Source organism: Eptesicus fuscus, chromosome 6 (assembly GCF_027574615.1).
Source record: "Eptesicus fuscus isolate TK198812 chromosome 6, DD_ASM_mEF_20220401, whole genome shotgun sequence".
Classification (NCBI taxonomy): Eukaryota; Metazoa; Chordata; class Mammalia; order Chiroptera; family Vespertilionidae; genus Eptesicus; species Eptesicus fuscus.
Window position 1 is genome coordinate 107355770 of NC_072478.1, and position 26170 is coordinate 107381939.

The 26170-nt window shown below is 66.2% G+C and overlaps 1 protein-coding gene across 1 annotated transcript in view; it reads left to right on the plus strand.

Annotated features, from left to right (window-relative positions):
* The first annotated feature begins 2226 nt into the window (after positions 1 to 2226).
* The window catches only part of CARD11 (caspase recruitment domain family member 11), a 32127-nt gene continuing 8183 nt past the window's right edge, over positions 2227 to 26170 (plus strand). The window contains exons 1-18 of the mRNA XM_054717051.1: positions 2227 to 2440; positions 4193 to 4330; positions 5226 to 5551; positions 8673 to 8852; positions 11972 to 12124; positions 12444 to 12569; positions 13408 to 13605; positions 15379 to 15555; positions 16557 to 16608; positions 17160 to 17242; positions 18205 to 18305; positions 19068 to 19120; positions 21171 to 21303; positions 21726 to 21927; positions 22284 to 22410; positions 24356 to 24596; positions 25110 to 25206; positions 25525 to 25620. Of these exons, the coding sequence (XP_054573026.1) occupies positions 2242 to 2440; positions 4193 to 4330; positions 5226 to 5551; positions 8673 to 8852; positions 11972 to 12124; positions 12444 to 12569; positions 13408 to 13605; positions 15379 to 15555; positions 16557 to 16608; positions 17160 to 17242; positions 18205 to 18305; positions 19068 to 19120; positions 21171 to 21303; positions 21726 to 21927; positions 22284 to 22410; positions 24356 to 24596; positions 25110 to 25206; positions 25525 to 25620 (2682 nt within the window). The 5' untranslated portion in view covers positions 2227 to 2241. The remainder of the gene's footprint in view (positions 2441 to 4192; positions 4331 to 5225; positions 5552 to 8672; positions 8853 to 11971; positions 12125 to 12443; positions 12570 to 13407; positions 13606 to 15378; positions 15556 to 16556; positions 16609 to 17159; positions 17243 to 18204; positions 18306 to 19067; positions 19121 to 21170; positions 21304 to 21725; positions 21928 to 22283; positions 22411 to 24355; positions 24597 to 25109; positions 25207 to 25524; positions 25621 to 26170) is intronic.

The following is a 26170-nucleotide window of genomic DNA, read 5'->3' on the forward strand; positions in this document are numbered from 1 at the left end:
GCTGATTAAGTCATTCTCCGTGGAGGACTTCTTTTCCTCTTTTAAATATATGTTTATTTATTTCAGAGAGGAAGGGAGAGGGAGAGAGAAACATCAACGATGAGAGAGAGTCACTGATCGGCTGCCTCCTGCACGTCCCCTACTGGGGTTCAAGCCCCCAACCTAGGCATGTGCCCTGACCGGGAATCGAACCCTGACCTCCGGGTTCACAGGTCGACGCTCAGCCACGGAGCCAGCCGGCCGGGCGCCGTGGAGGACTGAGCTCACTCTCTGGCTTCTCCCTGCCCCAGAGGTCAGGCTGGGGCTGAGTCGCTTCCCGTCACTGGCTTGTCTTTGGGCCACAGCCCCCGCCCCGAGCTCTCCAGGGCCCCAAGTGAGGAGGCATTGCATTGCCACACAAAGGACTCTGACCCCTCAGAGCCCCAGAGTGGTAGGGGACGGGGACAGAGACCAAAACGCTTTTTATTAAACGGCACGTATACGTTCTGAAATCTCCTCTTTTAACACCAACGGCCCCGGTGCCGCCACATCCATCCCGCTGAGGCGTGGCTCCGTGGCGCAGGGCCGTGGCCTCGCTCCTGGGCAGGCCGCTTCCATGCCCTCCCGCCAGAATCAGTGCTGCATGTTCAAGTCCGAAATCGGGGGAGGGGATGAGTAATGCTGCTATGGTCTTACAACGGAACACGTGCCGCCGTTAAACATGAATGAGCACGTGAAATGCAGGCGCTGTCACGTGACGATGGAGTGGAAGGATGCTCCTCAGGGCAGCCGGGTGCCTGCCGTGCGTGACGGCCCAGGGACGGCCGATGTCTCGAAGTACGTTAGTGGCTGCCGAGGGCCGGCGGGGTGCGCATGGAGCTTCGTGTGGGGGCGATGAAACTGTCCTAAAATTAATTGGGGTGATTGTTGGGCGACTCTGTGAATGCCCTTTGAATTGCACACGTTCCAAAGGTGAATTGTATGCTACATAAATTATATTTCATTAAAGCTGTTTAAAAACGAACAGATCAGACGTATACATCAACCCAAATCAGTCTCAGGAAACGTAGAGAAAAGAAAGCAAGTTGAAAAAGGAAATGAGGAACCCTGACCGGTGTGGCTCAGTGGATAGAGCGTCGGCCTGCGGACTGAGGGGTCCCAGGTTCGATTCCGGTCAAGGGCATGTGCCTTGGTTGCGGGCACATCCCCAGCAGTGGGTGTGCAGGAGGCAGCTGAGCGATGTTTCTCGATGTTTTTAACTCTCTATCCCTCTCCCTTCCTCTGTGAAAAATCTATAAGTATATTTAAAAAAAGAAAAAAGAAAGAAATGAAAAAGGAAACGAGGAAGCGCACAGCATGACACCATCGGCGGGAAACTGCAAAACAAAAAATAGCAGCGCAGTCGTCCTGGGGAGGACAGAGCCCCGCGAGCACGAACACGTGACTGGAGGGCTGCACGCCAGCTGCACCGTGCCCCTCTCCCAGTGACTGTTTCTTTAATGTGGTGGCTTGTCCGCCCGTTGCTCACGGTGTGTGTAGACGGGAATGCACACAGGGTCGGCGCAGGCAGCGCTGCGGTGCGAGTACATACGTGAAACACAGAGTTCGTGAAGCTACTGTCAGCACCAGAACCGCGTCTTTTTCCATACAGACAACGGCACGCCTGCTCTCGCTCACCCCGTGTGTCTGTATCCGTGTCCCTCCTTTCTTTTCATCTACTTATTATTTCAGAGAGAGAGGAGGAGGGGGGGGGAGAGAAACACCCGTTCCACTTACGTACGCATTCATTGCTTGATTCTCGTCTGTGCCCTGACCAGGGATCGAAGCCGAATTGGCGAGCCGGGACGACACTCTAACCAACTGAGCTACCTGGCCAGGCCTCTCCCTTCCTTCCTTAAATGGTTAAAATGCCATAATGGTTTCTCTGCCTGACTTTTTCATTCATCCATTCATTCATTTTTAAAAATCGCTTATTGATTTGAGAGAGAGAGGAAGGGAAAAGAGAGAAACATCAACGTGAGAGGGTAACATCCATCGGCGGCCTCCCACGCGCCCGCCCTGGGGATGGAGCCCGAAACCCAGGCACATGCCCTGACCGGGAATCGAACCAGCAACCTTTCGGTGCCGGGATGATGCCCACCCGGCCCTGCTTGACCTTTATTAGCCCAGCATCGTCCAGAGGTCACCCTGGAGGACTGCGCGCCGCGGTCCGCGAGCTCTGGGGTGACCCGTTGCCTGTGTGTGCCAGGGGGCGGCGCCGAGATGGACGACTACATGGAGACGCTGAAGGACGAGGAGGACGCGCTGTGGGAGAACGTGGAGTGCAACCGGCACATGCTGAGCCGCTACATCAACCCGGCCAAGCTCACGCCCTACCTGCGCCAGTGCAAGGTCATCGACGAGCAGGACGAGGACGAGGTCCTCAACGCTCCCATGCTGCCCTCCAAGATCAACCGCGCCGGTAAGCCCGGCCGCTCCCGGGGCGCGACGGGGCGGGCGGGCGGGCGGGCTGCCCCTGGCGGCGGCCCCAGGAAACCCCTCCAGTTAGTGTGCCAGCGTGAGTTTCTCTGGGTCGGGAACTATTCAGCTGGGCCCGCGGCCCTCTGCCCAGCCCGCACACCCCTCCCCCCACCCCCACCCCCAGCGGTAGAACTCAGAGGGTCCCAGACTCGGAGAGCGGGAAATAGTGTTATTTTCCTACCCGGCCTGAGGGGAGCACCCCTCCGATGACGGATGCAGGCCGGCGACACATCAGGTGATTACCAGCACCTGTGGCTGGGTCACCCCCCACCATTACGATGTCTCCATACCGCTTTGCCGCGGTTACAGGTCTGTCCACACACCGCTTCCACTCATCGTCCCTCGAAGTTAGAGGAGCTGTCAGGTCTGCCGAGAGGTTGTGTTATTTCACGCCGAGAGCAGCACATTCCTTACTGAATCGTAACTTGACGATTCGAGGTCTGTGTTCCATTATAACTGATACGCATTGGAACCCAGTGCATTTTATGTTTGAAAATACAGGGTGGCCCCAAAACTGTGTGCACACTTTGACAGCGGACAGCTCAGTTTTGAAAAGGAAATGTACTGCAGTAAACACTGCTGTACAGTTGTTCAAAGGGTGTGCGTACGTTTTGGGGGACACCCCAGGTTCTTCTGAGAAGGGGTCTGTCGGACTGCCTTAGGGTGCCCGGCACTTCATTACCTTCATGCAAGGTGGTAAGTAACGGTTGGTGAAACTAGTTTTGGTTCCACATACGTGCCTGTGTGTGTACACACGTGTGTATCTGTCTCTGTGCGGGCACACGGGGTCCCAGGATAACGGTCTCTCTCTGTGGCTCACACGTTAAAAGGGTTGGAAGCCACTTTCCCACACGTGATGGGTGCTGAGTGGCTCGTGCATGTGACTGTCCTTTGTGCACACGACACTCACCACCCATCACGGCGCTCTCCTACCCAGCGCGGCTGTCACTTCAGCCCTGCCCCGCACTGCTCCGGCAGCCCCCACGCCGGCAGCCCCCACGCCGGCAGCCCCCACGCCCGCAGCCCCCACGCCGGCAGCCCCCACGCCCGCAGCCCCCACGCCGGCAGCCCCCACGCCGGCAGCCCACACAAGATGAAACGCGTGTCCTGCCTGTCCTGGGGACACGGTCAGCTCGAGGGCCTCCAGGGAAGAAGCGTCTGGAAGGGAAGTGTTTAAGGGAGGCCACGGCATGTAAACATTAGGGGACCAGTGGGCAGAGACCCGCTGGCACGTCCCACTTGGCTTAGAGATGCTTCCAGCGCTGTGGCCACCCCAGGGAGCGCGGCCCGCTTCCGGGGACGCCTAGCTCCCGCACAGATTGTCTTTCTGCTCCGAAGCCGAGAACACATCCGCTCTGTAGCGGCCCCTGCACTTCACTGCCTCCGATCGGGAACCGAGGCCAGCGTGGCTCCTCGGAACCCGGTCTCCGGGGAGCTCTGTGACGCCGCGGGCTTCCTGAGCCGTGGTGTGCCCGGGTCCCCGGGTCCCCGAGGAAGGAGCTGACAGCCAGCGCCTCCCCACTGAGGGCCTGGCGTGGTCCCAGCCCCGGGGTCCGGGTGGCCCGCGGGGGTGACAGCTGCGGCCACGCTGTCTTCTCCGGGTTCACGGAGGGACAGGAGTCCGGGAGGGGACGAGACCTGGGGACGTGGGTCCGGCCACGGGTGCCTCACGCCGTGCGTGGCTGTGTCCCAGGCCGGCTGCTGGACATCCTGCACACCAAGGGCCAGCGGGGCTACGTCGTGTTCCTGGAGAGCCTGGAGTTCTACTACCCGGAGCTGTACAAGCTGGTGACCGGCAAGGAGCCCACGCGCCGGTTCTCCACCATCGTGGGTGAGCGCTCCCCGGAGAGCCGGGGCTGCGGCGGGAGGGGGGTGTGTCCACAGTGGGACGGCCCAGAGCGGTGCCCGGTGACGCTAGGACAGCACATGCGGGCTGGCGGCCACTGACTTCTGCCCGATGGTGAAAGCGGAAAGGGGAGCTTGAGCCGAGAGAGGGGGGTGTTCCTGGCACATCCCCTGATGGCGGCGGCGGGACAGATGCTCGCGGCCTCTGGGTCCGGTTCTCGCCTACTCTCTTCCGGCATCCCTGAGCCAGAGCCCCGGCGTCTTGTCTTACGTCCCTTCCCACACATCCCGGCGCCGGCCTCCTCCCCGGCCCTGCATCCCATCAGCTCTCACATCCACCCCTGCCTGCATCCACCCCTGCCTGCATCCCATCAGCTCTCGCACCCACCCCTGCCTGCCTCGTGCCTTCTCCACCTCGCAGACCTCCCTGCGTAAAACCTCCCACGGCTCCCTGCTCCGTCCGAAGACCCGTCCTTCCTGCGGCCCCAGGGCGCCGTGGCCCAGCCCCTGTGGACACCCCAGCCTCCCCCCACCTCTGCCTCTCCCTGGGCTCCAGGCGCTCCGTCTTCCTCCGCCATGTCCCACCTTCCTGGAGGTTTGCCTTCCACACTCAACCTTCAGCTCGGGAGCCGGGCCCCCCAGGCTGGACCGGCCCCTCCCTCACGGCCTGGGCCTTCTCTCCCTGTCATCTCCGTCTGCAGTTACATTTCTGTGTCTCTCCTTTCCTGATGTCTGTCTCCCTGCCAGACCAGAGCTCAGCCAGGATGAGCTGCTTTGCTCCCCTTGAGTCTGGGGCCCGTGGGGGTGAGAGCTCGGGAGGGCGGGTGGGTGATGGGGAGCGGGTCACCCTGACCACCACCACCACCCCCCCCCCCCCGCAGTGGAGGAGGGCCACGAGGGCCTCACGCACTTCCTCATGAACGAGGTCATCAAGCTGCAGCAGCAGATGAAGGCCAAGGACCTGCAGCGCTGCGAGCTGCTGGCCAAGGCGCGGCAGCTGGAGGACGAGAAGAAGCAGCTGACGCTGACGCGCGTGGAGCTGCTCACGTTCCAGGAGCGCTACTACAAGATGAAGGAGGAGCGCGACGGCTACAACGACGAGCTGGTCAAGGTCAAGGACGACAACTACAACCTGGCCATGCGCTACGCGCAGCTCAGCGAGGAGAAGAACATGGCGGTGATGCGCAGCCGGGACCTGCAGCTCGAGGTGAGGCTGCTGCAGGCGGGTGCGCGGGCGCCGGAGCCTCGCCCTCGGCCGGGGGCGGGGCCGGAGGCCTCGATCCTCCCTGCGCATGCGCACCGCCCTCGCAGCCTAGCGCCCGCTCCCCACCGTGCGCATGCGCACGCCGAACCAGGGGGCTTCCCCCACCGTGCGCATGTGCAGACGGGCGCAGACCAGCCCACCGCAGCTCAGGTCCCGCTCGGGAGCACAGGTCCGTCGCGGCAAGTGCAGTCACGTGCACACGGACCTCGTGGGGCTTCCCTCCTGCTCGGGGCGCCCACAGGCCGTGCACCCGGCCAGGGGGTGGGGAGATGGAAGGGGCCAGGCCCAGACGATGGCCCCCGGAGTCAGCGAGGAGAGGGCAGCGCCTGCTGCGGGAGGCAGCAGGGCCTGGGCGCCGGCCTCCGCCCGTCCCGGCAGAAAGGGCAGCGGGCAGGCCCAGAGCCAGGACGCCTCTCGGGAACGAGCCGCCAGCACGTAATTGAGGTCATTGAAGACCTGAGCGCGGAAGTGGAGGCAGGGAAGGCACCTGCTTAACTCATTCGTTCCTTTCAAGTACTGAGCGCCAGGCTCTGTGCCAGGGATGCGTAAGGCAAACCCCGGCCCGCTGGCCCGGCACCACCTTCTCACCAGAGAGCCAACAGATGAACACCAGGGAGTGCCGAGCGCGGTTTAGAAGAGGAACGCAGAGAGCACGAGGCGGGCGGGTGGGGTGCTGTTTTATGCAGGACTAGAGGCCCGGTGCACAAAAATTCATGCACTGGGGCGGGGGTCCCTCAGCCCGGCCTGCCCCCTCTCACAGTCCGGGAACCCTCAGGGGATGTCCTACTGACGGTTTGCTCCCTGCAGGGGGCGGGCCTAAGCCACAGTCTGGCCTCCCTCTGCGGGAGGCACCGGGGGATCAGGGGATGGCGCTGCCCCATCACCCCGCTGCTGCTGTCACTGCAGGCTGCCATGGCTGCCAGCCCTCCGCGGCCCTCGCAGCCGCTGCAGCTTTGTCCGGAAGACATCCGGTCTATCCGGTCTGATTAGCATATTACCCTCATTGGTGCAGATGGTCGGGAAGGCCCGTGAGAAGGGGACGGGGGCAGAGCCCCGGGGACAGGGAGGGCCAGCCATGCAGGTCTCGGGGTGGCGCTCGGAGCCATCAAGGCCCCAAGCAGGGGGGATGCTTGCTGTTGTTCCTGGAGCCAAAGGAGCAAGTGGCAGGAAAGGAGGGGGGAGGGGGCCAGCGTCCCGATCAAGGGGACGCGGCGAGACCTTGGCCGTCATTCCAGTGGTGATGGGACGCGCTGAAGGATTGAGAGCTGGGGAGTGACAGCTGATTTATTTCTAGATGGATCACTCTGGCTACGGGGTGGAAATAGACTCTCGGAATATTTATTAGGCACCTGCCATGTGTAAGGCGGTGTGCTGAGCACTGTGGGGGACGCGGGGATAAATAACCTGATTTCTGGTCAGGTCACATACAATTTAGCTGAAGCGGACAGGTCAGTAAACAGCCCGCTAGAATCCGGGCGGCTGGAATCAGAGGCGTCACGGGCAGTGGGGGGGTGTGTGTGTTAAGAGCAGGAGCCTTTAAATATTACAGACGGGAATTCGAACCCGGCTTCTGCTTTCCCAGTGACTTGACCCTCGGTCTGTTTCCTCACTTGTCGGTGGCAGTCACGGCAATCATGCCCACGCCCTCAGAGGTGAGGCGCGGCGCCGTGAGCCCCCCGGGAAGTGGCTGGCCCAGGTGCGCCCCTCCATGCGGGCACGCCATGCCCTCTCAGGTGCGACTGGGGATCGGCCCGGCACAGGGCACTCGGGTTGACCTCCCGGGATGCTGACGAGGACTCTGCCCACGGTCTCTAAGGAGGGGTGACTCCTGAGCCGCGTTGCCCAGCATGTGGGGCCGTGAACCTAGGGTGGGGCTCCCACAGTTCTGTCCCTTAACTTTCCCTCGTGGTGTCCCTCCCCGAAGATGCAGTCCCAGTGAGACAGCATGTCGAGAACTGAGAGGCCCTCTGGCCCGCGGAGCCCCTCGCACGTCTCAGCCCCAGGCTGCTCCCCTGCGGCCTCTCTCCTGCCCCCGGGCGGGGGCGGGGGGCAGGGCTGGCCTTTCCTCGCTAAAGCCGGGGCCCTCCACCTGCCAGACATCACGCCCGCCTCTCCGTGACCTGGAACTGACGAAGGACACCCACCCCTGCGCCTCCCTCCCTGCAGCCTTGAGCACAAGCCCCTGTGGTGGGTGTTCTGCCGAGGCCAGGGTCCGGGGCAGCAGACTCGCTTAGGCACCAGGTGTGAGCGTCTTCTGGCCCCCGATCCTGACACGTCTCCAGCTGCCCCGGTTCCAGATGTTGGCACGGCCTCCTCCGGCAGCCCCGGTAGACCCGTGAGCCTGGGGCCTTTCCGCAGGAACGCTGTCCTTTCAAACGAAGCCTGCTGTGAGCCCTCAAGGACAGAGCCTCGGGGAGCAGGGCCGCTCGGGGGTGGAGTCAGGGTGGGCCCAGAGCCCCGAGTCCCCGGCCGTGTCGTCCCTCCCGTCCAGAGCACTGGGCTCCCGGGGAGCTCTGAGGACCGTTGTGAAAGGGCATCGACACGGCTCACGCCTCGGGGACACCGGATGGGTATCTTTTATCCCAGCGGTCGGCAAACTCATTAGTCCACAGAGCCAAATATCAACAGGACAACGATTGAAATTTCTTTTGAGAGCCACATTTTTTAAACTTAAACTTCTTCTAACGCCACTTCTTCAAAATAGACTCGCCCAGGCCGTGCTATTTTGTGGAAGAGCCACACTCAAGGGGCCAAAGAGCCGCATGTGGCTCGTGAGCCGCAGTTTGCTGACTACGGTTTTATCCTCCTCTGTCACCCGTTTCACCCCACGGTTACCCCGGAATTTTCTAAGGGACATAGAGAGCCTTTGAATTGTTCTAAATGGGGAATTGGGAACTCCCTCAGCCGGAGGGGCGGCTGGTTTTACTGGAAAAGGCTCTGTGGGCCCTTCGCCACCGGAAGGAGGGAGGGGCGCGGCCCAGGTGGGGCCGCATTCAGGGGGCCTGGGGAGCGATGCCTCCTCGGGGCCCCTGCCAACCCCGCCCCTTGGCGCCCGGCTGCGCAGATCGACCAGCTGAAGCACCGGCTGAACAAGATGGAGGAGGAGTGCAAGCTGGAGCGGAACCAGTCCCTGAAGCTGAAGAACGACATCGAGAGCCGGCCCAAGAAGGAGCAGGTGCTGGAGCTGGAGCGCGAGAACGAGATGCTGAAGACCAAGATCCAGGAGCTGCAGTCCATCATCCAGGTGTGTGTGTGTGGGGGGGGGGGGGCAGGTAAGGGGGTGAGGGCAGGAGGGGCAGGGAGGGGGCAGCTGGTCAGGGCAGGGCAGGGCAGTGTGCCGCGCCAGCACAGCCAAGGGTGAGCCGGAGGAGGGGCAGTGAAGGATTGAAGAAAAGGCAGACAAGAGAATACAGCTGGGGCCCGGTGGATCTCCAGTGCCTGGATGAGGACACAAAAGACCCAGCCTGCAAGCTGATGCTCTATTTTATAGTCTGACTAGAGGCCCGGTGCACGAAATTTGTGCATAGGGGCGGGGGGAGGATGTCCCTCAGCCCAGCCTGCACCCTCTCCAATCTGGGACCCCTCGAGGGATGTCTGACTGCCCATTTAGGCCCGATCCCGGGCGGGCCTAAATGGGCAGTCAGACATCCCTCTCACAATCCAGGACTACTGGCTCCCAACTGCTCGCCTGCCTGCCTTCCTGATTGCCCCTAACTGCTTCTGCCTGCCAGCCTGATCATCCCCTAACCACTCCACTGCCAGCCTGATTGATGCCTAACTGCTCCCCTGCCAGCCTGTTTGCCCCCAACTTCCCTCCTCTGCCAGCCTGGTCACCCCTAACTGCCCTCCCTTGCAGGCCTGGTCCCTCCCAACTGCCCTCCCCTGCTGGCCATCTTGTGGTGGCCATCTTGTGTCCACATGGGGGCAGGATCTTTGACCACATGGGGGCAGCCATATTGTGTGTTGGAGTGATGGTCAATCTGCATATCACTCTTTTATTAGATAGGATAGAGGCCTGGTGCACGGGTGGGGGCCAGCTGGTTTGCTCTGAAGGGTGTCCCGGATCAGGGTGGGGGTTCCCTTGGGGCATGGGGCTGCCTGAGCGAGGGGCATGTGGTGGTTTGCAGGCCAGCCATGCCCCCTGGTGACCCAAGAGGAGGCCCTGGTATCTGGAATTTATTTACCTTCTACAATTGAAACTTTGTAGCCTGGAGCGGAGCCAAGCCTCCCACTCGCTCCGTGGCTGGCAGCCATTTCTGTTTGGATTTGTTTACCTTCTATAATTGAAACTTTGTAGCCTTGAGTAGAGGCCTAGGCCGGCAAGGGCAGGCAGAAAGCTTGGCTTCCTCCATTGCCTGGGAAACCCAAGCCTCCCTCCTGCTCTCTGTGGCTGTAGCCATCTTAGTTGGGTTTATTTGCATACTCGCTCTGATTGGCTGGTGGGCGTGGCTTGTGGGTGTAGTGGAGTGATGGTTAATTTGCATATTACTCTTTTATTAGGTAGGATAACAACAAGGGTGGACTCACATGTATACAAATGTTCTTGTTTTGGCAGCACTTGCTGCACCTCCCACAGCCCATTAGCTGCTTAGGAAGGAATGAGGGAGGGTTGCCAGGTCAGGCTTAACTATGCTCTGCCCTCCAGGCTGGGACTTGTGTGTGGCCCTGCCACAGGTCAGCCTGAGGCTTGACCCTAGAGCCGCGCCCTACAGGGCAGGTGACTGCAGGACCACCGGCAGCCCACATCACCAGGGGCGCCTCAGTTTCCTCCTCCGAAGACTGGGGGTGACCACACCACCCCTTCTCAGACACGTGACAGTCCGTGACCTGATACTTGTGAGAAGCTCCTTTAACTGACCCACTCCACAATCAGTGCCCTGAGCGCAGGGAGGCGAGTGTGACAGGGAGGCCTGCTTGTCCTGAAAGACGGAGAAACGGACCGTGGCTGGTGGCTCCGTGGTTAGAGCGCCGGCCCGGTACCAAAGGGTCATGGGTTCGATCCCCAGCCCCTATCAGGGTATGTGAGGGAGGCAACCAATCGATGTTTCTTCCCGCCCCCCCCCCCCCCCCCCCCCCACTTTCCACTCTCTAAAAAACATCAATGGGAAAAATACCCTCAGGTGAGGATGAACCAAAAAAATCCCAAGATCCTCCACGGTCAGCCCGTGCGTTTATTAACGCTCCTCCTGTCTCTGTCAGCCCGGAGCGTGTGGGGACAGAGGGCGTCTCCGCGGAGTGACGGCCCAGCACACACCTAAGGGAGAGAAGAGGCCTCCTGCCTCCCCTGCCTCCCCTGCCTCCCCCTGCCTCCCCTGCCTCCCCTGCCTCCCCCAGACTCCCCTGCCTCCCCTGCCTCCCCTGCCTCCCCTGCCTCCCCCAGACTCCCCTGCTTCCCCTGCCCCCTGCCTCTCCTGCCTCCCCCAGACTCCCCTGCCTCCCCTGCCCCCCTGCCTCCCCTGCCTCCCCTGCCTCCCCTGCCTCCCCCAGACTCCCCTGCCTCCCCTGCCCCCCTGCCTCCCCTGCCTCCCCTGTCCCCCCGCCTCCCCTGCCTCCCCTGCCTCCCCTGCCTCCCCTGCCTCCCCTGCCTCCCCTGCCCCCCTGCCTCCTCCTGGCTCCCCTGCCTCCCCCAGACTCCCCTGCCTCCTCCTGCCTCCCCCTGCCTCTCCTGCCTCCCCTGCCTCCCCTGCCCCCTGCCTCCCCTGCCTCCTCCTGCCTCCCCTGCCTTCTCCTGCCTCTCCTGCCTCCCCTGCCTCCTCCTGCCTCCCCTGCCTTCTCCTGCCTCTCCTGCCTCCCCTGCCTTCTCCTGCCTCTCCTGCCTCCCCTGCCTCCTCCTGCCTCCCCTGCCTTCTCCTGCCTCTCCTGCCTCCCCTGCCTTCTCCTGCCTCTCCTGCCTCCCCTGCCCCCCTGCCTCCCCCGCCTCCCCTGCCCCCCGCCCCCCTGCCTCCCCTGCCTCCCCTGCCCCCCGACTGGCTGCCTGGTGCCTGTGCTCCACAATGAGCCGGTGTCACCGGAGCGGATTGGCGCCTATTTGGCAGGCGGGCGGCGTCCACACAGGCCTGCCCTGTCTTTGTTGTCACCTGGGAAGTGTTCGGGAGCAGCTTCGGGGCTCCGATAAGAGCTGGGGCCCAACAGCAGGCCTCGGGGTGTTGGTGGCAGCAGGGGCTCATGCTTCCTGCCCGGTGATAACCTTCTCACCTAATGGCCGCTGGGGACCCCCAGAGGCAGCGGTGCGCGTCTCTGCTCCGGCTCTGCCGCACGGCTCTGCCCCACGGCCCTGCCCCACGGCTCTGCCGCACGGCTCAGCGTGGCCTGCGGGTGTCTGCCCCGCTCTGTGGCCCTGCACCCACCCTCTCTCCCCCCCAGGCCGGGCAGCGCAGCCTGCCCGACTCGGACAAGGCCATCCTGGACATCCTGGAGCACGACCGCAAGGAGGCGCTGGAGGACCGGCAGGAGCTGGTCAACAAGATCTACAACCTGCAGGAGGAGGCCCGCCAGGCCGAGGGGCTGCGGGACAAGGTGGGCGGGCGGCCGGGCACCCTGCTGCCGGCCCCACTCTCCCTGACTCGGGGTACACGCCCCCGTCCAGCGCCAGCACCCCTGCAGCTGTTCGTCACTGCCCGTGGGGTCCCGTCTCCCTTCCCGACGGCAGGCCTCGGGGGGCACGCACCGGGTCTGCACGTCCCCCACTCCATCCCCTGGCACAGAGTAGGTCCGAGCCAATCCCAGCTCATTGACTGGCCGGTCAGATGGCTGCCACGGGGGCGGCGGCCTGGCCTGCGGGTGACGTGGCGGCCACTCTGACCGCCCGCCTGCCCTCCCCCCCCGCCCCCCGCAGTACCTGGAGGAGAAGGAGGACCTGGAGCTGAAGTGCTCGACGCTGGGCAAGGACTGCGAGATGTACAAGCACCGCATGAGCACGGTGATGCTGCAGCTGGAGGAGGTGGAGCGCGAGCGGGACCAGGTGCGCCACGCCGCCCAGGGCGGACAGGGCCGGGGGACAGAGGACGGCGGGGAGCGGGGGGACTGAGGGCCAGGGGAGCACCGAGGGCCAGGGCACCCCGGGGGCGGCCGAGAAGGGCCCACAGAGCCTTTTCCAGTAAAACAGCCGCCTTCCCGGCTGAGGGAGTTCCCGATTCGCCGTTTAGAACAATTCAAAGGCTCTCTGTGTCCCTTAGAAAATTCCGGGGAACCGTGGGGTGACACGGGTGACAGAGGAGGATAAAGGGTACCCAGCTGGTGTCCCCAAGGCATGAGCCGTGCTGATGCCCTTTCACAACGGTCCTCAGAGCTCCCGGGAGCCCAGTGCTCTGGACGGGAGGGGAGACTCGGCTGGGGACTTGGGGCTCTGGGCCCAGGCCCCGCCCCGTCCCCCCGCCAGGCGCACAGCCGGCCGGGCTCTCCCACCTCCGTTTCAAAGGTGAATTCCAACCGGAGCTTTCAGAACGCACAGGCCGTTGACCATGTGGGCCCGGCTGGACGCGCGTGGCCCTTCAGTGCTGGGCTCCGGAGGAGGCGGGTCGGGCCCGTCACTCAGGCGTGTGACGGCCGCACGCGGGCACCCTGGCAGGCTCGGTGCCTCTCTGTAAAGTGGGAAGAATGAGGGCCTCGGGCCAGCGAGTGGGCTCCCGGGGAGGCGCCCCGAGCCCAGAGGAGCCCAGCGGGATGGGTGCTGCTGGGAAAGGCAGCGAGGGACCGGCCGGGAGCTGGGGCCGCGGAGAGAGCAGGGGCGCCGGGCTGCCGCGGGGCCGGGAGGCGTGTCGGGGAGACGGGGTGGAACCAGGGGCCTGTCCCTCCCGCAGGCCTTCCACTCCCGGGACGAGGCGCAGACGCAGTACTCGCAGTGCCTGATCGAGAAGGACAAGTACCGGAAGCAGATCCGCGAGCTGGAGGAGAAGAACGACGAGATGCGCATCGAGATGGTGCGGCGGGAAGCGTGCATCGTCAACCTGGAGAGCAAGCTGCGCCGCCTGTCCCGGGACAGCGGCAGCCTGGACCAGGTGGGCCTGCGGGCGTGGCCCGCCCTGCCCTGCCCTGCCCGCCTGCACCCGGCGGGGGTGCACCTGCCCTGCCGCCCCGAGCAGCCACGCCCTCGAACCTCCCGTGTGCTGTGCGGTGAAGGTAGACGGGGCGGTGGAACCCCGGCTTGGCGCTTGCCGGCTGGGCACCTCTGACGAGCCCCTCGCCAGGTGGCTGCAGCAGCTCCCTCTCGGTGCCGCCATCGGGATGGTACCCGGGGTTAAGCTCCCTGCTCCCCTTAAAGCCCCAGAGGGCAGGGCGAGGTGGGGAGGCAGCGAGTGGGTGATGTTATTAAAGCATCCGGGGTCTCGGGCCTGTGGGCGGGTCTCGGGGCCTGTGGGTGGGTCTCAGGGCCTGTGGGTGGGTCTCGGGCCTGTGGGTGGGTCTCGGGCCTGTGGGTGGGTCTCAGGGCCTGTGTGTGGGTCTCGGGCCTGTGGGTGGGTCTCGGGCCTGTGGGTGGGTCTCGGGGCCTGTGTGTGGGTCTCGGGCCTGTGGGTGGGTCTCAGGGCCTGTGGGTGGATCTTGGGGCCTATGTGTGGGTGCAGGTGTGGGTGCAGGTACGGTACAGAGCGCCTTCTGTGCGTGATCTCGCTGAACGAGCAGGACTGCCCACCAGGAAGGCCCCACTACTCCCCTCCTGTACCGAGAAGGGACCCAGACACGCCCTGAGTAGCTTGCCTGGGAGAGCGGGACGCCCTCCACTGTCAGGGCCTGGGAGAGCGGGACGCCCACCCCCTCAGAGGATGCCCTGGCTGGGGCAGACCGGAGCCTGGCGTTTCCGCAGGTTGTCAGTCACACGGCGAAGGGCGCGTGGAGCCGGGAGCAGGCTGTGGCGCCTCCAGCCGGGCCTCGATGTGGCCACCGGGCGCCTGTGTGCGGTGCCCTCAGCTCTCGAGCCTCTCGGGCTCACGCAGACACTCAGGAAGGGCCTCTGTCTGTCCGACACCTGGTGCCGGGCACGGGGTCTCAGGGACAGCTGCCCTCTGTACGGACGAGACGGGGCCACGGGACAGACGGGCCAGGCCAGGGGGCGGGGTGGCACGATGGCCGACTGGGAGGTGGGGACAGGCAGGGTCCACAGTGGGAGGAGCCGCAAGGGGAGGGGGCGGTGTGTGATGGAAGGACGGCGTTGTCCGCTACGGAGGGGCCCTGAGGGGCACTGTTTCTGTCCTTAATCCGTCATTCGACAATGGTTTTTGTTCTTTTTCTGTGTTGTTTTTTCCCAAATATATTCATAGATTTCATGGAGGAAGGGGGAGAGAGAGAGAGAGAAACATCAATGATGAGAGAGAATTATTGATCGGCTGCCTCCTGCACGCCCCTCACCGGGGATCCAGCCCGCAACCCGGGCATGTGCCCTGACCAGGAATCGAACCGTGACCTCTTGGTTCATGGGTCAGCGCTTAACCACGGAGCTTCCTGGCCGGGCCTGGCAATGTTTCCTGTATTCGTAGCTCAGGCCGGGGCTGGAAATTGGGGAGAGGATGGTGCACCTCGGATCAAAGGGGCCAGGACCAGCTTGGGGGGTCCTGTCACTGCTCCAGGCCCCGGCTGGCGGGAGGCGGGATGGAGCCTGGTGAGGAGAGAGGGCTCGGGGCTGGAGGATGGCCTGGCCTCCAGGTAGACGGGGGTCGGGGGCAGGAGAGAAGCGCAGGCGTCCTGAGCTCGGCCCCGGGGCATGGCGGCGCCATCGGCAGAGCGGCTTCGTGGCCCGGCAGCTGCCGCTCACGCCCCGCCCGCTCCTCCGTCTGCAGAGTCTGCCCCGGAACCTGCCCGTGACCATCATCTCCCAGAGCTTCGGGGACGCCGGCCCCAGGACCAACGGCCAGGAAGCCGACGACTCCTCCACCTCCGAGGAGTCGCCCGAGGACAGCAGATACTTCCTGCCCTGCCACCCGCCCAAGCGCAGGATGAACCTGAAGGGCATCCAGGTGCTCGCACGCGGGCGGCAGGTGGCGGGCGGCGGGCGGCGCGGTGGGGCCGGCTGGAGCCCTGAGGGCCGGCGAGGACGCGGCTGCGCTTCTGCTGCGGGTCTCAGGCCGCAGACGGGCCGACCCGTCACACCCTACGGACAGGCGCTGCGCACTGTGCGTGGTGACCAGTCCCCTCATCTCTTCTAAATGTAGTCGGAGAGGCCCGGCCGGCGTGTCTCGGGGTGAGCGTTGACCTATGAACCAGGAGGTCACAGTTCAATTCCTGGCCAGGGCACATGCCCAGTGGGGGGCATGCAGGACGCAACCCATCCATGATTCTCTCTCATCCTTGATGTTTCTCTCTCTCCCTCTCCCTTCCTCTTTCTGAAATCAATAGACACATTAAATAAATAAATGTGGTAGGAGGGAGGGAGGGAAACAGAGGGGGGGCATTATTTCCAGATTCAGCAGGCAGGTGGGGGTGCAGCCCCGCCCCTGAGTGGGGTGTGATGGGCACACCCGGGGCGGGGCTCCGGTCCTCCCTCTGCCTTGCTCCGGGTCTGGTCTAGCGTGTCCATGGCGCACGCTGGCTCCGGATGAGGAAGGAGCGCGGGAGGGAGACGATGTCGCGTGAGGGCCTGGCAATGCCCACGCTGTCCCCACCGTCCCCTGCACCACGGAACCAGGGCAGCACAGCGAGGGCAGCGGGGGACCCCCTGGTGCTGAGCGGCCGGGCAGCGGCCGGAGCCCGCCCTCCCCCCGCAGCGCCCCTGGGCGTGGGTTCTGCACAGCCCGGCGCACCGCTCCTCGCTCTGCCCCTCCGAGCGCTGTCCTCCGAGCCCGGCCCGGCCTCCCTGGGGGAGCTTGTCCCCAGCAGCTGTGGCCGCCGAGAGGGGAGAGGGGCGTCGTGCGCTGCTGTGGTCGCAGCCGCGTGGCAGGGGCCGCCGGGCTCCCCAGTGCTCGCCTCCGTCACGGCGACGGGTCTGGGCCCGTGTGATCCGTGTCCTCTGCCCCCTCAGCTGCCGAGAGCCAAGCCCCCCATCAGCCTGAAGCGTGCGTCCGACGTTCAAGGTCAGTGCAGCTCGGCCTCCGGTCCGTCCCCGCTGCTCCCGTCCCGCCGCCCCCTGTGCGCTCACTCCTGCGGGGGCACCTGGGACCGGCCGGGGCGGGGGCGGGGTGTCCGCGTGGTGACTAACGGTCTCTGTCCCGGGAGGGCGCCTCGTCGCGTCCACCACCCCTCCCCCTCCCCGTGGGTCCCCGGAGCCCAGAGCATCCATCTCCCTCCCCGAGGGAGCAGGCGGCGCCCAAGGCGGGAGGGGAGGGACTTCCTGGCAGGAGACAGTGCCCTGCCTGGAGGTTGGGGACCCTACCTGGCGGCCTGGGACCCTGGCGGGGACCCTGACTGAGCCGCCGCCGGGCCTGGCCAGGGCGGGGCTGCTGGTGAACGAGCCCAGCCTCCCCCCACAGCCTGCAGTGGGACGGGGTCAGGAGAGGAGAGAGCAAGCCCCGGAGAGAGGAGCCGAGCCCCGAGACAGGACGCCCCCTCCCTCCCCCCCATCCCCCCCACCCCCGCTGAAGGGGCCCTCAACTCCCTGTCCCCCCTCTCCCCTCGGCGAGGACAGGGAGGGGACAGGAAGAAGAAGGCATGGACGTCAGCCCCAGCTCCTCCCGCTCCCTGCCCGTCACCAGCTCCTTCCCCAAGATGGTGAGCATGGCCCCTCCGGCCCACCCCACGGCCCCGGCTCCCCTCCAGGCTGCACCCCAGGCCTGTTCTGTGTGTACCGATGTCCTAGGCCTCGTGATGTGTCCACCTTCCGGCTCCTCCTCCCCCAATTCACCTCTCGGAGGCTCTGGGGGAGGAGGTGGGGGGTGTGGGGACTCTATAGCAACCTCTCAGCCCTAAAACCCTGGCAGTGGGGGGGGGGCGGGTGCTAGGGGCCCAGACGCCCCTTCCCCAGCCCAGAGGCCCCACTCCTCGGCTTCAGCCCACCTGGGCAGGGCCGCCTGGGTCTCAGCCGCCAACCAGTGCCTCTCCCCGCCTCCCCCACCCCACCAGGCAGCAGAAGCCTGGGGATTCGCAATTCTAACCCCAGGGGACGCCCTGAGAAGCTTGTCAGCTCTGCTTCCAAATCCAGGCCCTGGGGAGGGGAGGGGCGGAGAGGGGAGGGGAGGGAGGGCGAGGAGACTCGCTAACAGATGCCTCCTGTCTGAGCACGGCTCTGGGGGTGGAATCCGGCTCTTGCTGAGGGCAGCCCTTGCCAGGAGCCAGCAGGCCTGGTTTCGAAAGGTCGCCCCACTGCCCCCCCGCCCCACACCGGGCCGCAGGTCTTCATCTGGCCCAGGGCAGGCGCCACACCTCGCAGCCTGGGGCCCGGCGCTCAGCCTGTGCGGGTGCAAGGCCACTCCCCGCTGCGTCCTCCCCGCTGCGTCCTCCCCGCTGCGTCCTCCCCGCTGCGTCCCCCTCGCCCCCCCCCATCTCCGGGGACAGACCAGCAGATGTGCTGGTTCTCGCCCGAGGTCCCCCGAGACCAGCTGGCCGGCCCCCACACCCCCGTCGGAGGCGGGGCCGCGTCCCAGTGAACCTGGTCCCTGTGTATGTGACACCGGGGCCCGCGGGCACGGACGGCGGCTACCTGGCCCGTAACCCCGCTCCCTGCGCGTCTGAAGCAGCCCCACCGGAGCCGGTCCAGCATCATGTCCATCACCGCCGAGCCCCCGGGGAACGACTCCATCGTCAGGCGCTACAAGGAGGACGCGCCCCATCGGAGGTGGGTGACGGGCCCGGTGCCCGCCGTGCCCTCTGCGCTGACCACCTTCCCACCCTCCGGCCCCCTGGGAAGGGCAGCAGCGTGGGACCCATTTTGCAGATGAGGAGGCCGAGGCTCAGAGAAGGGGCGTGGCTTTCCCAGGCCGCCCACCAGCGAGCAAATGGCAAAACCTGTGCCATGTCGCCCCACCGCACCCGAAGTCAGGGTCCTCTGCCCCGTGGCTCCAGGGTGTGGTCCGTGCCAAAGAGCCAGAGACCCGTGCATGCCCCCGACTCCTCCCTCTCCCCCTTCCTCACCTCGTGGAAGCCACAGGGTCCCAGGAAGGACAATCCCTCAGAGACACAGCTGGGCGCACACGTCTCCAGCCTGCGGCAGGCCGGCGTGGCACGCTCCAGGCTGAGATTGCCGGGCCGAGAGCACAGGTTGCGGGCGGGGCTGGACCCGTGGCTCCGGTCGTGCCCGGGGCCTGGCTTGGGCCTCGATACTCGGTGGCAAGAAGCGCACGTGAACTTGGCTCCTAGGAGAAGGCTGACACCTTGATCCCTCCCCAGCAGAGCGCCCGCCTCATCCACCCCCTCAGCCCGCAGCCCTCCCTCCCGCTGACCCTCCTCTCTCCATCCTCTCTCCATCCGTCCTGCCCTCTCAGAACCAGGGTCTCAGAAAGCCAGGCGCCCGTGAGGCTCCCCTCCCCGAGCTCCCGCACACCCAGCCCGGCGCCCACGCCCACGCCCACCTGCCCTCCGCCCTCCTTGTGTCTTGCAGCGCCGTGGACGAGGACAACGACAGCGGCGGCTTCGACGCCTTAGACCTTGACGGTGGGTACCCGGCAGCTCTGAGCCTTCGCGGTGCCGCGCTGCCTGACACTGAGCGGGAGCAGGGCCCGCTGGGACGGAGCCCTGCACACAGTAGGTCATCAGGAGCGAGGGGCTGGGGTGCTGCCCCCGCACAGATAGGCCTCTGCCCCGGTGGCTGCTGGGCTGGAGGCGCCGGAGGGCCTGTCCTTTGGGGTTTTGTTGTTGGGTTGTTTTTGTTTTTGTTTTATAGATTTTTTACAGAGAGGAAGAGAGAGGGATAGAGAGTAGAAACATCAATGAGAGAGAAACATCAATCAGCTGCCTCTTGCACACCCCCTACTGGGGATGTGCCCGCAACCAAGGTACATGCCCTTGACCGGAATCAAACCTGGGACCCTTGAGTCCGCATGCCGACGCTCTATCCACTGAGCCAAACCGGTTTCGGCTTTTTGTTTTTTTTTAAATATATGTTTATTGATGTCAGAGAGGAAGAGAGAGGGGAGAGAGAGAGAAACATCAATGATGAGAGAGAATCATTGCTCGGCTGCCTCCTGCACGCCCCCTACCGGGGATGGAGCCTGCAACCCGGGCCTGTGCCCTTGACCCCCTGGTCCATAGGTCGAAGCTCAACCACTGAGCACGCTGGCCGGGCCTGTCCTCTGTCCCGTGGGCGGTGGGGACGCGGCTGCTGTGCGCGGGCCGGAGCTCGGCCTGGGTCTGGAAGAGGGAACAGCTCTCGGGCTGCGGCCAGCGCCGTGGACGCCTGCCTCGCGCACCTGGTCCCGTCTGATGGATGCCCAGCGGCTGGGCGGAAGCGCCTCTGTTCTCATTTTGCAGAATCAGATGCGGGCGCGGCGGGTGGACGGTGGCCGGCGGCAGGGCGGCCGCCTAAGCGTCCATTTATTAAGCTGTTAACCAACCTGAACAAGACGAGGAGGAGTGGGGAGGGGGGCTGAGGCGGGCGGCAATTACGGAGGCGTGGGGCCCGGAGCGCGGGGCGGCGAGGGCGCGTGGCAGTCCTAGACCCGCACCCTGGCCAGCTGTGCCGTGCGGGGCCCGGGAAGGGGCTCCGTCTCTGGGGGGAGAGCGTGTGCGGCCCCAGCCCCCACCCCCACCCCCACCCCCGACAGCGGGCGGCCTGCCTCCGCCCGCACCTGCTGAGCCCCGTGCCTCACAGGCCTGGGCCATGTGCACGGGACTCACACGCGTGTCCCTGAGTCCTTGCCGAGGCAGAGGTTGTGGTGGAGGGGACGGTGCAGAGTTCCACGCCGGCCGGGAGCACCTGGCGGGCGGGCGGGAGCGGGCAGGAGGGTTTGGCCCCTGGAGATGGCTCTCTGGGCCGGCTCCCGCCCGCCCGCAGATAAAATGAAAGATTAGTGGCTCCGTAATTGGGAGCCATCAAGTGTTAAGAGAGGTTAGCCCCTAATGGAGGCTGGGAGCCAGGGGAGTCGGAGGAGTTTGGAGGGAACGCGGGAGAGTTCTGGGCAGCGGGCCAGGCGAGGCTGCAGCGTCGGGACAAATTCCCCTGCAGACCAGCCTGTGATCAGCCGAGGAGGGTCCGAGGAGCCTCTGCCGAGCCCTGCGGGCGGCCTCCCCCCGCCCCCCGGCCCCCGCCTGGCGCTCTGTCCTGCCGAGTGGGGGAGGGGGGAGGGGAACAGCTTTGCAAGGTCTAGGCTTTGCCCTCCTGCCCCGCCCAGCCCCCCCACCCCCAGCCTCCTCCGCCCAGAGCTGGTCCAGGGTAGTGAGACCTCAGGTGGTCCCCAAACGAGCCCAGTTCAGAACCAGAACCAGCAGCTGCGGCGGCGGCCGCCTTTTCCAGACACAGAATCGGGTCCTTAGGAACCAGCCGGCTGTGGGCTTCCTGCAAAGTGGGGCTCCTGGGTGGGGGCCAGGCCGTCAGCATCGGGGCGCAGGGGCCTGGCTGAGGCTGCCCTTCTCGCAGCTGCCTCACTCGGGGCGGGGGGGGGGGAGGTGGTCTCCCAGGAGCGGCCCAGGGCACCCCAGCAGGTCCGGGGCCACCCTCTCTGCTCTGCCCCTGCTCCTGGGTCCTGAGGGCCCCGTCCCTTTACAGACGACAGCCACGAGCGGTGCTCCTTCGGCCCCCCCTCCATCCACTCCTCCTCCTCCTCCCACCAGTCCGAGGGCGTGGACGCCTTCGACCTGGAGCAGGTCAACCTCATGTTCAGGAAGTTCTCGCTGGAAAGGTACTGTGGCCGCGGGAAGGGGCGCTGGGGCGGAGGCCACTCACCAGCTGGGACCCCCAGGAAGGGGACCGCCCGTGTCCCCCTGAACGCTGGAATACAAATCCCCCAATCAGGACCACTTCCCCTGACCCCATCAGGCCCAGGGGGCGGGGCTTCCCGGGCCACGCAGCTGGGGGTGCCAGGAAGCAGGGTTTCTGTCTGCCCAGCGCCCCCCCCCCCCCGCCCGGCACAGGAGGCGGGCGGAGCCTGGGTCTCAGGGCAGCAGTGTCCCCGCTGGTCACCGCCGTGGCCAGGAGCAGCTCGGCTTCCCGCTCTTGGCACAACTCTCCCTCGCGGGGGCTGCGGGGGCAGTGCCCGCCCTCTGTGTGTCCGGGGACAGGTGCTCGGCTCCAGCGCGACCCCCTGTTCCGTTTCCTGCCCAGACCCTTCCGGCCGTCAGTCACGTCGGTGGGGCAGGTGCGGGGCCCCGGGCCCTCGGTGCAGCACGCCACGCTGAGCGGCGACAGCCTCACCTCCCAGCTCACCCTGCTCGGCGGCAACGCGCGCGGCAGCTTCGTGCACTCGGTCAAGCCGGGCTCGCAGGCCGAGAAGGCGGGGCTGCACGAGGGCCTGCAGCTGCTGCTGGTGAGCGCTGGGCCGGGCGGGGGGGGGGTTCTAGGGGGGCTGTCCCCGTGTCCCCATGTCCCCACCCCCACGCCTTGCATTCAGCTCGGCCCCCAGGCCAGGAGGGGCGGGAAGGTGGAGGGGTCCCCTCCTTGCTAGGAGCCCCTCTCCAGGCCCTCCCCCGCCCCTCCTCACGGGTGTTTCTGGAGCCTGTGCCGTGCGGGTGCACACAGGCCAGCACATGTGGGGGAGGGGGTAGACAGGAGGCGATGAGGCCATGAGGCGGGGTGCAGTATTGGGGGGACGCTCCCATTTCCTGGGAGCAGCCAGCCCTGGACTCCGCCCGTGGCCCCTGAGGAACAGGGTCTGGTCTCCAGCTAGAAGGCTGCATCAAGGGCGAGCGGCAGAGCGTGCCCCTGGACGCCTGCACGAAGGAGGAGGCGCACTGGACCATCCAGCGGTGCAGCGGGCCCGTCACCCTGCACTACAAGGCCAACCAGGAAGGTGAGGCCCGCGCCGGCCGGGTCTTGAAGAGGGAACGGGGAGGGGGCTGAGCTGGGTCACTCTCCTCGCCCGGCCACCGGACACCAGGCGGGCAGGGCCAGGGCGGCGTCCTCGCCTCGCTCACCGTGTGGGGAGGAGGGTCTGACGGCGGGTGTGGGTGGCAGCAGGAGGGCGACGAAGGTGAGCACCACACACCTGCCTGGCGCACCTCGGGCGCCCACCCGGCTCCGGGCGCTGCAGGTCCAGCCAGAGCAGGGGCCGGAGGCCGCCGGGGCTCCCAGCCACGGAACTGGCCCTGCCGGGCCCGGCTCACCCTCCGGCCGGGCTGAAGCTGCCCCCTCTGCCGGGCTCCCAGCCCTGGGGTTGGCCCACGCAGCGGCCACTCGGTGCGAGCAGGGCCGTGCCGCCACGTGGAGGGCCAGGCCTTTGCGCTGTGGCCCGGGCCCCGGACAGCCAGGCCTCCCCCCTCCTGGTCCGGCCCCAGCGGCCTCACCGGCCCCTCCTGGGCCAGGCCCCGGTGGGAGGGCCGAGCTCTGCCTTCCGAGTCGCGCCCTCACCTCCGCGTTTCCCGCGTGATCATCTCTGCAGCTGGAGCTTATTTTTAACCACAGGCTCATGAATGTTTCAACAGCGCAGAAATAGCCGCTCTCCTCGCCGCCCTGCCGCCTCCCGCAGGCTTCCCGGCAGGACCTGGCGGGGCCCCCCAGAGGTGGGCAGCGGGATAGCGCGGGCCTGGAACTCAGGGGAGGAAATCTCACTCCGGGGGGCCCGCTTATAGGGTCCCCTCCGGGCGGGGAGCTCAGAGAGCGATTGGCATCAACACGACCTGGCGGGTGGGGGGCCTGCCCGGCGGCCCCCCACTTCCCCGTGAACACGCGCACACGCCTGCTGGCTCAGACGTCCCCGCGGGCCGTGTGGCCGTCTGACGAGCGATCTCTGGGCCTGGCTGTTAGGGCGTGTGCGCGTCCGTGTTCCCGCGGCTCACTGCGCGTGGGGCTGATTTGGGGCTGAGAGGACGGGCTTATGTCACAGGCACCCCCTGTGCGGCGTTGGCTGCATTTGTGCTTCACGCCCTGCTTCTTCCAAAGGGGCCTGAAGGCGTCGCACTGACGAGCGACGGTGTCGGAGGGGTGTAAGCAGCGGGCGCCGTGGTCCCGCCCCTTCAGAAACCCACTCGGCAGCGTGTGCTCAGCAGACGCATAACGGGGGCCTGAGAACCCCACTTCTGTGACCGTGTCCAAGAGACACGAGCCCACGCGTCCACCAGAGAGACACACGAGGGTGCTCGTCACAGAGCTGCTCACAGCAGCCACGAACGGGGCAGCACCCATGTGCACGCAGGAGAAAGCCACGCCACGCGGAATAGTACACAGCGAGGGCACGGTGCTACACGCAGCGCCGATGGCGCTCACGGGCATAGCGTTGAGCAATAGAAGCAGACGGGGGGGGCCCTCTGTTGGCTGCACGCGTGTGCGGCGGGCACGCTGGCCTGTGGAGGTGGCAGTGGGGGGGGCTGGTCCCAGGAGGGGCATGGGCGGGGGGGGCGGGGCGGGGCGAGCGCTCTGAGTGGTGCCTGCCGCCGGGGTGTCCATCCGGGGAACCGTCAGGCTGAGTCCCGCGAAGCCGCTTTCGCTCGCTGTGTGCGCGTTGTGCGCTGACTGGAGGGCGGGTGGGGGTGATGAGACACGAGCGCGTGAAGGGCGGGGAGGCGTGGAGGGCAGAGATCCCAGATGTGTTACATCTCGGCCCAAAACGTAGCGCTGAGCTTCCGGAAGCCACGACGAGGAGGGCGCCCCGTAAATGACCCAGCCGCGTGCCCCGGGAGGACGGCGTTTCCGGGGCCAGCGCTCCGAGAGGGGTGCGGGCAGGTGGCTGTGCCCGGGGGGCGGCGGCGGCGGGAGGCCCGGCACCGCCTCAGCCGGCCGCGTCCCTGCCCCCTGCCCAGGGTACCGGAAGCTGCTGAAGGACATGGAGGAGGGCCTGGTCACCTCGGGGGACTCCTTCTACGTCCGGCTGAACCTGAACATCTCCAGCCAGCTGGACGCCTGCTCCCTGTCCCTCAAGTGCGACGACGTGGTGCACGTGCGCGACACCATGTACCAGGACCGGCACGAGTGGCTGTGCGCGCGGGTCGACCCGTTCACGGACCACGACCTGGACCTGGGCACCATCCCCAGCTACAGCCGGTGAGGCGGGGCCTGGGGCGGCGGCCCAGCCGAGGGGACACGCGGGCGCCTCTGCCGTGGAGCCTTCCTGCCTCGGCGGGTGCTGCTCTCTCCCCAACCCCCGAGCGCCGCTCTCGGTCCCTCTCCCCCAGCTTCCCGCTCGGGCCGCGAGCCCTCGGGCCGTAATCACACAGCAGTAGCGGCGGCGCCGGCGGCCGCCAGGGGCTGAGCCCTGGCCTCCCCCGGGCCGGGAGCACAGGCGTCCGTGAAGCGTCTGTGAACGCCAGCACCACGGCCCAGGCCTCCTGTGGGGCGGCCTCTGTGGACCCCGTTCCCAGATGGGGACCCGAGGCTCCCAGCCGGGAGTGGCTGTGCCTCAGCGCCACTGGGAAGGCCTGGGGGCAGGATTCAGGCCACGGGCGAGCTCCCTGTGTCCCCCGGGTGCCCAGGCCTCAGAGCTCACAGCGCACGGCCCCCGCCCAGGGCTGGCCCTGCCTCGGCTCCGGCCCTGAGGCTCCCACCCCCCCTCCCCAGAGCCCAGCAGCTGCTCCTGGTCAAGCTGCAGCGGCTGATGCACCGGGGCAGCCGGGAGGAGGCCGACACCGCCCACCACACCCTCAGGGCCTTCCGGGTAGGTCCCCAGCACCTGCCGCTCCGGGCTCCTCCCCGTCTGGAGGGATCGCCCACGGGGTGAAGGGTCCCGGGGGGACTTGGTTCTCGGCACACCCCGCCCTGTGACCCAGGGCCTCGGCGATGCTGAGCCAGGGCTCTCGTCACCATGGGAACGGGTCTGGGGCTTCTCCCCTGCCGGGACGCGGGTCCCTGGCTGGCACTTGCCCGTCCGCTCGGAGGGGGCTGGCGACACGCCTGTGTCTCGGTGGCGGTGGCGGTGGCGCTCGCGTGTCCTGCGGGGCACCGCGGGGCTGACGGGCGGGTAAACTGGTTCCAGAACACCCTGCAGCCCGAGGAGCCACTCCCCACCAGCGACCCCCGGGTCAGCCCCCGCCTCTCGAGAGCCAGTTTCCTGTTCGGCCAGCTCCTCCAGGTAAGGCCCCCAGGGCGCCCGCTGCTCTCCATCCCCTCCCCGCCCTCTCCCGCCCCAGGGTCCCAGGGGCCTCACAGCGGCCAGTCGTAGGGCCGCTTTCATCAGAGGTTTGAGGAAGCTCGTGGCTAGAAGCTCACCTCCTGTTCAGCAGAAACAGACACCCCGAAGCCGCGTCAGGAAGGGGGTCCAACATCTCTGATTCCGAGGGCGGTGTGGTCCCTCGGCTGAGCGTTCCTTCTCTGGGCATCCCGGCGGCCGGGGAGAGGGAACCCAGCAGGTTCTTCACGTCCCACCCGACCGCTGAGACACTCCAGCTCTCTGGCACCAAAACAACGTCCCTCACACTTACTCCTCAAAGGACTCCTTCCCCACAGACCGGTATCCGGGGAGCAGAGGGCAGGCAGTGGGGTATCACGTGGAATCAGAAGTGGCTTCACACTCAGACTGTGAGCGGTCCCCTGTGGCCGTCTCCGCGGTCACAGTGACCGAAGCTGAGGGAGCACTGGGCTGGCCCTGCGGGGAGGGCGTGTGCAGGGGCCGCGCTGACGTG